Source organism: Harpia harpyja, chromosome 8 (genome assembly GCF_026419915.1).
Source record: "Harpia harpyja isolate bHarHar1 chromosome 8, bHarHar1 primary haplotype, whole genome shotgun sequence".
In the NCBI taxonomy this organism is placed as follows: domain Eukaryota; kingdom Metazoa; phylum Chordata; class Aves; order Accipitriformes; family Accipitridae; genus Harpia; species Harpia harpyja.
The window spans coordinates 6,344,012-6,359,930 of NC_068947.1; the positions used below are offsets into that span (position 1 = coordinate 6,344,012).

General features: G+C 34.4%; 1 protein-coding gene across 20 annotated transcripts in view; it reads right to left on the reverse strand.

Moving 5' to 3' along the window:
- DMD (dystrophin) overlaps window positions 1–15,919 on the reverse strand; it is a 1,317,358-nt gene that overhangs the window by 651,682 nt on the left and 649,757 nt on the right. For all 20 annotated transcript variants that reach the window (XM_052795054.1, XM_052795067.1, XM_052795065.1 and 17 more), the window contains one exon: window positions 10,870–11,064. In XM_052795054.1, coding sequence (XP_052651014.1) covers window positions 10,870–11,064 — 195 coding nt within the window. The remainder of the gene's footprint in view (window positions 1–10,869; window positions 11,065–15,919) is intronic.

Below are 15,919 nucleotides of genomic sequence, written 5' to 3' on the forward strand. Positions count from 1 at the left end.
GCCTCAGATAATTCTTGAGATAGATATATTCAAACAGCAGTGTAAAAATAAATGTCTCCCTACTCCATTCACTGTCATAATATTTAGCCATTTCATACCATTCCTGCTTTTTAATGAATTCTTAATACAGGCGTGCATGTGTCTCACTGAAACTGCTGCACAGAGAAAGGAATATTCCCCAGATAAAAATCTACAGCCATATTCAGCTCTTACCACAGAATCACAGAATGGTTTGGGTTGGAAGGGACCTTTAAAAGTCATCTAGTCCAACCCCCCTGCAACACGCAGGGCCATCTTCAACTAGATCAGGTTGCTCAGAGCCCCGTCCAACCTGACCTTGAACGTTTCCTGGGATGGGTTGGAAGGCACCTTCAAAGACCATCCAGTCCACACCCCTGACATAGGCAGAGACATTTTTTACTAGATCAAGTTGCCCAAAGTCCCATCCAGCCTGACCTTGAACACTTCCAATGATGGGGTACCCACAATTTCTGTGGGCAACCTTTCTCCAACCATTTTGCCAAACACCCTAAATTTCCAATACCACTACCTGTAACTCTTCTACTGTGTTTCCGTCCCTTATTTCTTCTGAAATACATAAGCCTCAGAATGAATACTGAGAACTTGTAGCTGAGAACTTACCAGACCAAGTGACCAAAGGCTCTTAGTCTCATTCAACACAAGAACATTCGTCAGTTGCTGCACACAACTCTGCAGCAACTTTGTTCCAGAGATAAGGGAGAATGCAGATTTGACAGAGTTACGAGAAGCACAAATTGTGTGCGAGAATGTCTTTCACACTACCAGCACTTTTGAAAGGAGGCAGTGATCAAAGGATGTTGTGTTACTTTTCAGTAAGCAGAAAAATAATGAGTGGTAGAAAGCCAAACAAAAACAGAAAATTAAGATTGCCCTCTAACACTCTGTCACGGTCTGGTTAAAGCCTGTAGCTAAAATCTAATGGTTCTATTTCACCATGAATAAAAAAATTAGATTTGCCTTTCCTTCATTTGTGAAGAGCAGACATCAAATTTGAAGTAATACAGGAAAGGTTTTGGAGGTTATAATGTACCAGAAATAGAATAAAAAAGACCATTAGCATGAGTGGACTCTTCCTCGATCTGCTGCCCATCTTGTCATGGCAAATGAATCTATCCCAAGAGTCCCTCAGCCATTCTCTCACATGGATTCAGATAGACATGGGAAGTCAGCACTGAACATCTGTGTTTTAATTTCCCATGGGTGGTTAGGAATAAGAATGCTGTAGTTATTTAGGTGCAACAGAATTCCAGTCTACACACATGCTATCCAATGGAGTTATTAAAGAAAATAAAAGCTGTACTAAGCATTGACAAGCACAATATTCCATCACATTGTTTTGCCTTCCTTGCATCTCCACTAAAAATTATATCTCAGATATATAGCTTGTGTCTATAGCTAATACAAATGAAAAGTAGAATTGTCTTTTATTAGTTTCAGCCAGAGACAGAAACACAGCTAGTCAATTCAATTTTGGAAAAAAAAGTATGAAAAAACATGTTTTCATCTATTTTAACTACAACTATAAAAAAGGATAACTTTGCTTGTTCAGTGTCCTTCTGCTCACTTAATTCGAAGGACAAGCATCTCATTTATATGCCAACACATTACAAAAAGGATGAAATAAAGGTCCAGTCCTGCAAACTTCTGCTCATTGGAATAATCTCAACTATATAAGCTGAAGTCCAGAGAACATTCTTGTGATAGTATCTTTTACAGCTAGAAAAAAAAGGGTCCTTTTTATACTAGTTTGTTGCTTTTCTTTGCAATATTTTAAAGGCAATAAAATTTCAAATAGTACATTTTAAAAAGACCTTTATGATCTTATATCATAAAAAGGAAACTATTTGAGGAGTGTAGTAATCACAAATTATAACAATTTAAATGTAGTTTAAAGGGTAGTTTTACTTATGAAAACCTCACAACAAGATTTTATTTTTCATCTTTAAGGTTTACTAGTATTACTGAACAGAAGATGAGGGTGTATACTCCTTTCTAATAGTTCTTTGTCAGAAATAATGACACATGAACTTTATATCCTGCATATAATACTCAATACAAAATTAAAAATCACAGCTCCAGTTCACTTTGTTAAATTTTGGGGGGGTTGTGCTCAATTTTTTGGTGGAATTCATTTTTAAAACATTCTACACATTTTAATTAATATATGTCTTAATTATTTTAACTTTAAACATTGTACAATTCTTGAGCTAAGTCAATCATAAAATGAATAGTGCTATGCTTAGAATTTAGCAAGTAGATTGAAAGCAAACAGGAATTAAGCCAGATACACAAAGTCAATCAAATTGTAAGGAAGAGACGGTGGCTTGAGGAATCTGCTACCTCACATTTCTATTCATTATTCCAACACATGATCTTTGGGAAAACTTTCCAACTCTAAATCTGTTAAATTGTATGGTTTTTGAACAAAGTAAGTAATGTAAGAAACAGAAATGGACTTTGAATTTGCATAACTATATTATTCAGTAAAATACATTGTAGAATTAGGCAAGCAAAAAGATATTTTAAATCTGAAAATTATTATTAAAAGGCCAGAAAATGTTGGTTTTAACCTTAATACGCTAAGGAAGATATGGAAACAGCTTCAACAGGTACTACTCAAGAGAAGTAGGAAATAAGCTGACAATTTTTTAAATACCATAAGACATAAATTACCAATAAATAAAAAATTAAGGGTTTATAGTGACAGCAGATTTTTCCACATTATTGCTATTAACAAAGTAATGAAATTCTAGAAAATCTGAATTATTTTATTTTTGTTTGGATTGTCTTCTGTCATGAGTTCTGATAATGTTCTGAATATAACGTGATATTCAGACAGCAAGATATTTATGATTTACTATTAAGTATCCAGAAACATTATTTCTCTGACATAGGAATTTAAGTCATGGACCAAGAAATGTATTTCATGTTATACACCTTAGAGTTTATGTATGTTATCCGGCTAACTAAAAATGATGTTCAAAATAAGTATTTGAAAGAAAACCAAAAGCTTAGAATTCCACGTACTCAAAATGTGGAAAAGACAAAAATTCAAAAGTTTTGCATGTTAGTATTTACATTTCCTGCCCTTTCCTTTCCCTTTACTTCCCCACTCAGAAACCATTCCCCGAAGGAATCACCAGGAAAAAAGCCTGAGCCCTATAATCCCAGGTGGACCATGCTGAGGTTCTTGAGACTCTCGTGTGTGTATAATGTGGTCACTGCTAGGAGCTGCAGGAGAACTGAGGAAGCTGCAGGGAGAAAATGTTTAATAGCCAATATGAAAACAATGATCTGGCAGATGGAGTGTCAAAATTGGCCATTAATTTCACTGGGATGGCAAAAAGCATAAACCTGGTACAAAAATTACAGTGTCAAATTTCACATCCCTGGGAAACGACAGTTAAAAAAAAGTGTGTCTCTTGACGGGTTTTGGTTAAACTTGGAAATCAATGGGTTTTTTTTCCCTATCCACATTTCCTAGAATGGAATAAACAAGTTTCTTGAAATCTATACAGATGAAACAAAAGAAATGCAAGACAGACATTCAGCAAAGGAACTTCAGCCCTGTTGATTCAAATATACCATAGTTTTAAACATTTGGGGTTTCCTATACGGAATATCCCACAGCTTCAGTAGCAATTCAGAATGAAAAATAGATACCAAGTAATCCAAAATCTATTTCCTTTCATAAACGAGTCACTCTTAATTTAAACAAATATCCACTTGTGTCAGTGTTATTAAAAAAAATTTTGATGAATGACCTTCTTTGTCATGACACCAATTATTCTTACCTCTCCAAAAATCTCACCAATTTAGTCTCTTCTCCTTTAGGTCTCGTTTACATGGCGCTGACCTTTATTTTGCCCTTCTTTGAATGTTTGCTAAGTATTATGTATACTTTCAAAATATTTAATAGTCTTTCAAAATGAAACATAATATACACAGCAAAGCTGTACTACTTGCTGAGAAAGCGTTCAATTCTGAATATAATTTTTTAACTCTTGCTACAGAACAACAGCTGCTTTCTGGATAAAAATGAAGACTCAGAAAATATTTTGGAGGTATAATTCAGTCCACAATGCACTGAACTATCCAAGACTCTTAAGTGTCAGGTGTAATTGAACTTATTCTTTTCACTATGCCTTATATTTTACCTGCCTGCCACCATTTTCCTATCATTGCTCTGCTCCATTGTTTAGCGCTGCTGAAATTTTTTTGGATGTTCATTCCTTTTTCCTGGCTTTAATCAAACTAAATTGTCATTTTCAATTTGTTCCAATGTACTGCACACTCTACCCAAACATTTAATAGCTGCATCAAACAATACTAGCTGTCATGCAGGTTTTTAAGTGTCACCCTGCTAGCAACCTTCTTCCATGTATAAAATTTGGTATACAATAAAGCTGCTGCAGAGGTGTGTGTGGCTACTAGGCAGAAGCTTTTAGTCGTAGCAAGCTATTATAAACTGGACAGACTTCATGGACAGTCTGAACTAAACTGAAGCTCTTCCCAGTCCCTGAGTAGGGAGGCCTTCTCTCTCTCCTCCAAGTTCTGTATTCTAATACGTGTCTTCTGTCTCTGTTAACTTGACTTCTAACTCTGCAACTCCTCATTTTTCTTAATAAAGAAACTTTAAAAATATCTATGTAAACTATACTTACCAATTCCTTTCTATTCAGCATTTATGAATTCTTCTGATTCTACTAATGTATTTTAATTTTTTTTTTTTTAAACACATCCTCCACAACATCTCATGTCTAGATAACATGTTCTACAATTCTATTGTAATGAATTTGATAGAAAATCAGTATTTTAAAACAATGTGTATAACAGAGTGTACTGGTATATTATCAGTACTACTAATATGAAGTGACAGGGAGATAATGATAATTATCCAAATCATTTTCTCCTCCAAATTACTTGAGAAATATTTTAGAAACAATAAGCACTTAAGACAAAATCTGAATGCCTCTAAGTGACAAAATGTGGTTGCCATTTTATAAAGTTATTAATTAAATTATTAAAGTTCATTAAATTATTAAAGTTATTACACTGTATTTACTATTTTGTAAAATATAAGAATCAAGTTCCTTAGGAAAATGTGACAGCAATGCTCTGAAATAATTGCATACAAAAAAACCCACAGAAAACAAAAGAAAAAAAATACTCTGGGTTCCTAAATCTCTAGGGGTGCAAATACTATAATAAATTATTCTTTGCCCCCCCCCAAAAAAAAGATAAAGGAACGTTCCATAAAGCCCCTTATGACCAGTAATTTGAATCCATAGGTCCTGAGAAATGTGACTTACATTTAGCAGACTAAAGGAAATACTTATAAATAAAAAGAGAATGGCAGACGTCTTGTCTCTGGGATGATTCACAATAAGGAACATTTCCTCCCTTGTCAGCAATCTGTCATTTAGAGCGAAAGCTGGCTGGGTCTGTGTTATTACTCAACAAACCTCATTTGACTTTCCCAGCATAATGTCTCACACTCAGCGCTCCTTAATCAGGTCCACCCAAATCTTGGTTTTATACGCTCAGGCCATGGATAATTAAGGTGTTCAATGTTATTAATCTGAACATAAGAAATATCAGGGGATGAAAACATTAAATGCCTCCAAATCTTCCACGATTATATCCCTTGAACATAAAGGAGGCAGCATCTTCACAAAACCTCATCCATGACTAAAATTTTGCATATTTAAAGAACAGGAGAAAAGGTAATTGAAATGTTAAAAGCTGCCAGGACACACTTAAGCACTCAAGTTAAGTAGCCTTCTTTTCAGTAGGTCTTAATATCAGCTCATCTTATCCACCCGAGAAGGCTTACTGTGTTTGACATGTTTAAGTAATCAAATGAAAAGTAATATATGTGCCTACATATATTGGAATTGTATGTTTTTTTAACCAAGTAGATCAAATTTCTAAATATTAAAAATAGCTGAAATACATTTATGCACTTCAGAATTGATAACAGACATATCCCTAAATGTTTAGAATTAGTGGCCTACAAACAGGCATATAATTTCTGATTTATATGTCAGATTTTTGCTTTTGTTTAGAGCACAGCTGCTACAGACAAAGAAAGATAATACAGCTGACCTTCTATAAATTAAATCCACAACTCGATGGCCAAGAAAAAAAAAAAAAGAGATCACGTATATTTGTTTATGCACAAACCCATGTATCTCACACACATACCCCATCCATCTTTCACGTTGAAGAGAATAGCTTCAAGCAGTTAGTTATCAACAATGCCTTGGGAGATTTTGTAACATGGTTAACAGAAGGGCACAAAGCTTTAATTTTTAAGAAAAAAGGATAACAGAAAATCATTAGCAGCTGAAGTGACAGAAGCCTTTGGGGAATGATCCATCTCATAGCTCTTGAAAAGAGAAATCTGAGTGCTAGAAACTCGAACACCAGTTCATTTTCACTACCTGGAAGTTGTCTTTATCTGCCAGAGGACAACTTTCTGTAAAATTCAGTTCCTTGGCTATTTGTGTACAAATCAGCCAGCAAGCACCGCGTTACTGACAGATTTATTTGGAGTGTGCATTTGATGACACTCAGTTCTAAGTTATGGTTAATTGGGTTTTACTGAGCTGCAGGAGAAAACCACTTTGAATGTCACGTTAGGTGATGTTTCTTGATAAGAATCACTTAATAGACGCCAAATATGTATTCCAATGAGCAAAATTAAAAATACACTTGTGGCAATTAAAACATTTGTAGAATGATGCTTCATAATTATATATCTAGCAGATTTGTTACAATATTTCATGCTTTTTGTACTAACATGAAAACCAGTAACAGCACAGTTGTTAGTAATCATGAATAGCTAGAAAAATTCCACAAATTACTTATAATTTTAAAGTCTGTATAGAACTATGAGTTACAATATCTGTCTGGTATGGGTATTATTCATTTAATAAACCATTTTGAAAGGGGATTCTGGCTGCCGGAATCACGGATGTGTAATGTGTACAGTAAATTCCCTGTCTCCTGGAATAAGACACAGTAGAAAACTATGCAAAAAAAGTGCTCTATCTACCAGTAGATGAAGAATTACCAAAAAAAAGGGAAAAAGAAGGGGGGGGGCGGGGGGGATCAGAGCGTGAAAATATCTGTATTTAAAAAATAACGGCAAACAACCCAATTTTTAACAAACTAAATAAAGACCCTACTGGAAACACACAAGAAGATGAACTAGAAAAAGACCTGTGAGAGTGATTATGCAAGAAGTTACATATGTAAGAAACCTCTTTCTCAGATGGCTTTCCATATTAAAACTATTTCATCATTGAAAAATATTACACCTAAATGTATAATCATATTCTACAATACAATGTTCCTGCTAAAATTAAGAATATTAAAAATAATAAGAAATGCCTAATATGTATGGGCCCTACTGCAGGTTTGTAGCATTAATTATATAAAGCAAGTAGCCTCAGAAAATAAGTTTTGAATTCACAGTTAATATAAGTAAGTAACGAACAGGCACGACTATGCCATGACTACGACAGTGATCCTTAACATGAAATTCTACTAAACACTTTCTCACATATGGCTATAAACGCAAATTAGACTTCTTAAATTCCAGATCAACTGTTTCATTTTATCACACTCATTTTTGCTATGTGTTAGCAAACGGGAGTACATGTTAGTTTTAATTCTCTGGTTAATAAATGTATTTATTTCAGTGTATACATCTTCCACTAAATAATCTGAAGCTTGAACAAGACAAGTAGCTTGCATGAGATAATCACCACACAGGAAACCTTTGGCTTAGTATGAGCAATAAAACTTGATTTTCTAAAACCAGAGTAAGTTGAATATATGCAAATTTGTACATTAATTTAACTTTCAGGAAGCATTTGGAACATCCATTGCAAGTAAGGATAATTAGCTAAATTCTGAAGAATTTTATCCCTACACTCCATCATGTAACGATGACAACCAATTCCAACCAATTCTACATGGGCAACTCAAAGATTATGAACTCTATCGGTATGAACATCATCAATAGCAGAGAGAAGTACAATGTTTGTGCTTGTAACAAAATTTGTCCTATTTTGACAGTATATAATTAAGCCAAATTTACTAATCCTTCAACCTATGAACCCTGTTTTTCCATACAATCAATTGGAGTTTCATCTTTGACAGAACTGTAATATTTAAATTCTTTGTTAAATACTGTAGGTACAGTGATGAAAAAAAACTGAGGTACTATGTGTCTTAATACTTAAAAGAGCTTGTAATAGGATAATGGAAGCATTGCAGTTGCTGACTTTATGAGATAGAGAGACAAGACTTGTTTTCTCTATCTGATTTTTCCACTCCCTAAAGCTTAAAATGAAGAGAACAACATTCTTATGAGCTGGTTTCAGTAGATTTACTAAATGTGCCCATAAAACCATTATAATTTACTAAATGTTAGAAGCCATCAGATTTTTGCTGCAAAAACTCATATTTTGCTATTTTACATCCCTTTGATATAAAAAGTCAGTGCTAGAATTATCTATGACAATTAATAAAAGCAATTTCTAATTTGTATTTGATATTTATCCTATTGGATAATGAGCAATAAGGTTTAAGTCTTACTATGCATATTTATTTTGGAGAAAAATGTTCAAAGCAGTTACCACTGAAAGATTCTTGTAAATAAACTTAGTTTTCCTTTTAAGGATTCATTAAAATGGATTCTTTCTGAATGGGAGTGAAAAAAAAATCACAAACTCAGTTTTAAAACACAGAGCTATTCATGACAGTTCTGTAATTTGATTCATGCAAATCTGTCAGGGATAAAAATCAACCACAATTTAATTTCAAACCTTTCCCAACCAGCTGCTGAACAATTTATGCACTACTTTTCTATTTTTACTGCAAGATAATGACAATGATGAATGCTTTTCCTTGGAAATAAATATTCATTAAGCAGGCTCAGATCAAAACTGTACCCTTCCAAAAGCCCACGAATGTGCAAGATCCATTTGCCTCTTCTAAGAGATTTATTTGGGAGGAAGATGGAACTGTGCCCACAAATGCATCTCGTAACAATTTAATAGTTCAGTTAAATTAAACCTATGGCAGTACTTACTTGTAACCTCAGTAATCAATATTATTAAAGTTGGTGTCAACTCCAATAATACCAAATATATGTGGGTGAACAACAGATTAGTTATGGATATAAATCAGATCAAGATAGCCCAAATGTAAAGCATTAAGAAGCACTAAAAGGAAGTCAACTGCCAGTAAACTGCTTGAGATAGGTCACTGTTTTTCCATCCACTCTGGTAATGAACATAAGTTCATAGACAAGGACCAAGTGGTAGCTCATTAGCCGTGATTTACACGGTCTATGACTTTTTTGTGCAGAAGAGTCATTCTATCAAAAGGAATTGTTTAAAATGAAGAATGACAATAACATTGGCGTGTTGTGTGCTTCAATACTCAGAACCACTTTCATCTACTGGTACTAAATCAGAAGTGGTAAACGGCCTACCATTATTTCACACAGTCCTATTATCAGTTACATGCTTCCTTTGCTCCAATACTTCACTGTTATGCTTCACTACACGTACTATACTGCCTTGCTAGGAAACTGAAAACACCCTAGTTTTCAAGAGCTAATAAGAATATCTATATATGTGTGTGTGTGTGTATACAGATGCCTAAAATGTATAAGATCTATGCATGTATAAGAATTATAAATAGATGTGATTTTACAGAAGCTAATAACAGCATTTGGATGTGGTTTTGTTACATTTCCTCTGTTACGGAAACAGATAAATGGGCTCCTACAGAGGACAATTCAGAGCACCCAGCCAGAGCCCCTGCCCTGATTCTCCCTCTGAGCTTCTTTCTTATAGCTGACTGTAGGCAAATTCCAGCCTCTTTAGGCTAACGTTTCCTTTTGTTAAAAACTTTCCTTCCCCAAAATAATCACAGAAAAATAGAAGTGTGGTCTTCTCTTCATGCTGGATGACAATTTGAAATTGCTGTAATTATATACAGCGCTTAAGCATGATTTTTTACAAGGCTTTCCTCACGCAAACATTATTCTGCAAAAGGTGATAACTCATTCATCTACTTAGGCTTACAACTTGAATCTTATTCTCTTCTTACGTCAATTCTGTGTTGGAAAAATTCCACCACTTTCAAAGGATTTCACTGTTGCAAGCAATGAAGAAACCAGACAGTAATATTTAAAGTCATATCAACAATACTGAATTAGCTTTTTCTTAACTACATTATCTACCTACTGGACAATATTTTCTCTTTAGCTAATTAAACTGTAACGATTGCGCAGAGTACAGCCCCAATCAGACTTCAAAAATTTTTTGGTCTAGCATGGAATGGAACAGCTAAATTTTACTTGGTTTTGTTGCTGTTTAATAAAAAATATTTTAAAATCAAACACTAAAATAAAGCTGCCAAGATTGGGTGTGGATAGGGTTAGTTACTAATTACTTCAAATTACAAACACAAACCCAAAACTTTAACCACAAATTCACAACTTTAAATATATAACTGCCCCTCTCCATCCTTTCTCTCCCATTCAAGGATGGACTTTGCAGATACCCTAATGCTCTTGTCTTCCAAATACAGGTGAAACAGATAAAAACAAATGAACCCTACAGTGTTTCTAAATTTTGCACCAATGTGCCTTCATATATAAACATCCACATATGCATACATGACAGAGAGGGGCTGCGCGCTTATAAAACAGATGTCTCTCAGAATAAGCGCAGGCTGCCAATATAAAGAAGCCCCAAAATATCGGAATCCAATCGTTGCAAGAAAAGCTTTCCATCTTACCTTGAGACACTCTTCTTGTTTGAAGAGGTCCTCACAATCCTTAGCCTGCAGAACCGGTGAGTTAAGGCGCTCTTCTACTTCGGACAAGGCTTGCAGAAGGTGAAGGATCTCTGCCAGGTATGTAGAAGGCACATGAGTGGTTTCCACAGTCATAGTTTCAGTCACCACAAAAGTTGTATCTTCAGGAACTGTTTGCTAGTATAGATATACAACAGAATGCTTCCTTTAGTTTCTTAACACTACGCAAACCTATAACTTAATGCAATTTCCAGTTCACAACCTAGAAACAATTAAAAATAACTTCTAAGGACAAATGCAGGAAATATTTGAGGGTTGATATAGATCACTCACGCTCCACTAGTCTGAAATGGCAGGTACTAAAATTAATCCATGCAAAAGTGCACAAACTTTTCTTCTCCTACTCTCCAAAGAAATGAAGATAGGAAACGCAAGAGTACTCTGAGATTACAGTGTTACTGAGATTTTAGCGCTAGCCCTTTCATTTTAAATCATCACACCTCTTTAAGAATCTATCCTTCGTTATAGAAATTCCAGGCATGCCAGGCCTAAAATACTAAATCATTTCAAGGTGTCAAGTAAAATAATGACTTGTGTAAAGGGGACAATTTCTTAAATAACATGCAACACAAAACAAATAGGTCAACTCAGTGCTTTCAACACTATACTAAAACTTTTCTCTTTAAACTAGAAAGTACAATCTGGAATTTCATGATTTGAAAGGACTTTAATGCATTCATATTTCTAAAAGAAATCCCAGCAACACACCTCTTCAGGAAATTAAGATTTTTTTTTTTTTTTTTTTTTAATCTGGACAAATATGAAATAGACACCCTATTCTGAAAGCACATGCATACACCAATGTAAAGAAATCCCAGAATGTTTTGGTTCCAAGAAAATAGATAGTTGATCTATGGCATTTGGAAAGATACTAACATATAAGGTGACAAAATAGTGACTGTTTATATAAATTCTCTGCTTTTCTGATTTGATATGTTTATGGATCATAGATAAAAAGTAATACCAAAATTGTGCTTTGGAGCAGGGAGAACTGTGATTGCTTCTTTTAACTAAACTCCAAACACATGATCACATGCATCTCCATTAGAAAAGGCAAAATTTAAAAGATATAAAGTATTTGTGATTTTGTAAGCATAAGTTATTATTTATTTGTTTTGTTACATCACATAGGATTCCTAGTGTGGGAGCAAGATCCATTGTGCTTGATGTCTGTCTGCTCAAAAATAGAAACTTTACATATTGAGGACCTCAAAGAACTTTTACAAGCAATTGCTGGTAAACTTTCTTTCAAAAATGGTATTATTTAGATGCTTCAGTCCTAATACAGATAATCACGGATTTTGGAGCCATATATGTGAAAGACAATGGATCAATGGTCCTGAAGAAAACAATATCATTAGTTAACTACACAGCATGTAAAAGAAAACAAATATAAACACTCTCCTGCACATACTACCTCAGCAAGGTGTCTGATTTTAGTTTATGTATTTGCCCTGTCCATCCTTTCGTGACATGTTTCTCCCTTCAGTTACCAGGCCGAATCATCTGGTTCTTCAATTTTCTTTAGAATCTTAAAATATGCATATACACACTCTAGAAGATGTATGCATATCACATCTAAAGCCCATGAAGTTATCTGTAGACTTGTGTTATTCTGCTGCACTTCTTATGCAAATTTAATTGCTTACCTTACACTTTTCTTACTAAATGACTTTCTCAGTACATCTGCTAACACTGAAACCTCTCTAATTACCATATCACTGCCATCATTTTTATTATTTAAAATAAATTGCTTAAAAAAGATTGTGTTTGCCCCCCATATGTTTCATGAATCACATGATCTGCAAAAATAAGACTTTACCCCAGTAAACCTAAAGAAAAAGCTGTCCCAGTTGATTAAAAAAAGGGAGATTCTCAACAGGCCACTGAGGCATGCAGCAATATATATTTTCAATCCTCAAGACCACACTGTGACACTTCTACTTGTAGCAAAGAAGTTTAGACCCACATGAGGAACATTTTAACTATAGTTGTATTTTTCTTTTTGACTGAGAAGACAGAATATTTATGTGCGCAGTAATGAAAAGAACATGCTAGGTGTGCAAGGTTATTCACTCAAAATGAGGTCACATGAATATGTAAAGTGACACACAAAATATAATTAGTTTCTATAGTTGTATTAGTTTAACCTATTTTTTTTTTCCAACCCAAATTTAGGCTAATAACTATGTACATGTGTATACATACATGTATATGTGTGTACATAAAATAAAATCTGTGCCTTCTTGCTCTAAATAATTCCTGAAACCAGAAAAAAGTCGGGCGGAAATCTGATGTGTGAGCACTTCATGGATATCATGCTTAATTATTTATAGTATTGCCAAAATTGGGTATCTTTCAATCACTGCCACAAAGAACTCATAAAAGGACTCTTCAAGGCAAAATTAATTAAAATCTGAAGACAGGACTGAACCTTATATGACATATATGGTTTAGTAATCCCTCAAAATACGTGTAATATTTAGCTCCCATCAATGTTAATGACATGTATACAACCATATATTCATACTGCCCTTTACAGAAAAGTTTACATTCATATTTCTCACAGCTGGATGATTACACATAAAGTTCTACAGGAAACAAGACTCAGGAGTTTTCTAGTTCAAGCAAACCATTAATGTTTATAGTGTTAGTTAAACTGTAAAGTACTACAACCAGATACATAAATAAATGGATTGATATTTGAAAGTAGAGACCTACCAGAACCTGCCCTCATATTTGGCAACATTATTTAATACCTTATTCTAAAAAAAAAGTATCAATCCAAATTAATGAGTTTCTGAAATACTATTTAAATAAAAGAGTCGGAAATTTGATACAACTTTAGAAATCAGGGATTAAATTTCTTTGACTTTAGCGGGTTTTTCAATAAGTCACAGGAGTTTCTTTCCTTCTACCCTTCCCTCATTGACAGTAGCATAACAGAAGCCAAGGCAGAAGTTGGCATCTTGCACTAAGGAATGGAGGGTAGGCATATCCAGAACTGACAATTTTAATCAGCAAAGAAAGGGAAAAAATTCTGGCTTGTCCCTATGTTTGCTGGAATCGCCTTACTGTAGAAGATACAGCAGGCAGAATCCTTCCCTATATTCTGGACAAGCAACTTTACTAGAAATGCATAGCTGAAACTGAATCATATACTAACACTGTAATGAGAAAAAAACTTAAAAAAAAAAATAGGAAATTGTAGCAGCTGGTAACCACTACCATTAAAAATAATATTCATTCAGTAAACATGTATGTCATTACTAATGCCAAAATGGTTCATAAGAAGCAAGGTAGGTGAACATTTTTGTAAGGATTAAAAATAAATAAGAAAATGGAAATTAAAGTTTTAGATAATCATTTAAGAATAGTTTTGAGTAAGTTGAATCTGACACAGTGGCAGAATACATTAGATAGTTACTTGAAAATACTCAAAACCAAATAATATTTTAAAATAATACATAATTAAAATAAACTGTTAAGAATGATGAGGAAATGCTGGTGTAAGTGGCCATTTCCTATATGGTTATTTCTGCAAAATACATTTTTATTGATATTAATTTATTTTGTATTTTTACTTGATTGTCAGCAATATAGTGATGTGCAAATTATTTCTAGTCTCTGAAAGAAACCCCTTCTTTTGGGTAAGGCTTAACATTTCATGCATTGCTTTTCACCAAACATTATCATGTCTAGAATAGTAAATTGGATTTTCTTCCCTATCATTACATATTTTTAATTAAGGCACAGGATCTTTCCATAAACATGACTCTACCTACACGTGAAAAACTGATTTTATTGATAGCTACCACATCCTACCAGGTGCAACACAAAGACAAGAAATATATCCATGAACTGGCCCTTACAGAGAAGGCCAATAAGCAAAAAACCAACCCACCAACCCACTCCAACTAAACAAACAAACAAAAAAACCAACAAAAAAAGAACTACAGGAATAACACAGGTTTTGCCCACAAAATCAAACATCCCTCCCAAGAAGTATCTGTGATGATTATTGCCTACATCTAGAACAGATTACCTGGTGGCCTCAGAGCTAACTAGCCCTGGAGAATGCTGTTAATTGCCTTTTAGCACTGGACAACTCGGTGTTAAAGCACATTTCACCCATCTCAGCATATCCATTTCCTCTCCTCTTTCTGCAGAGGGAGCAACCCCAACATCACTTTTGCTGTTCAACAGTTTACACCCAGAAAGCCTCCAACCTTTTTGCGTTAGGCCTTGACAACTGTTCCATTTTTGGTCCCTTCCCGCTCTAGGCCTCCAAACTCATAGCGACCTTATTCCGCTGTGCTTTTGAGTTAATAACTTCACACAAAGAGAATAATTGGGAGGAGTAAAGTGGCAAACCACACCTATCAGCGCTACTGTACCATGACACTGCTCCTAGCAGCATCCTGCTGAGAAGCTCAGGAAACAGAAACAACCACATGTCTCCTCCTGAAGTGAACTAACGCTTGAGAAAGTATTCTTTACAAGCAGCTGTAAGATATATGAGAGTGTAAAAAGTCAGTCACATCTGAGGAATAAACATAGGTGTGCTAGACATACAAAAAAAAGCAGCAGATAGCAGCCGCCTCCTGGACAAAGTCATGCCTCCAAGAGTCCAAGAAATTTTGGAACAGTTTATTGCTTTCTAGAGCAAACTGTAAACTACGTGATATTTGCTAGCCCATGGTTAGCATCAATACAGCAAATAAAGAATTAAAAATGCAAAAGTATGATCAAATGCTGTCAGAGATCAATAAAACCACTTTCAAATACATATTTATATATAAAGAAGCTTTTATTCACCCCTTCCTATGTCAGCTATGAGTGGTGATATCAGGTAATAGAAAAATAAGTGTTGTCTCTTCAGCATTGCTAGCACATCTTGCCTGTAAGTACATATATATGTAGAAAGTAGATCAAAATTATACCAATAACATGGAATTTTCCTTACGAGATT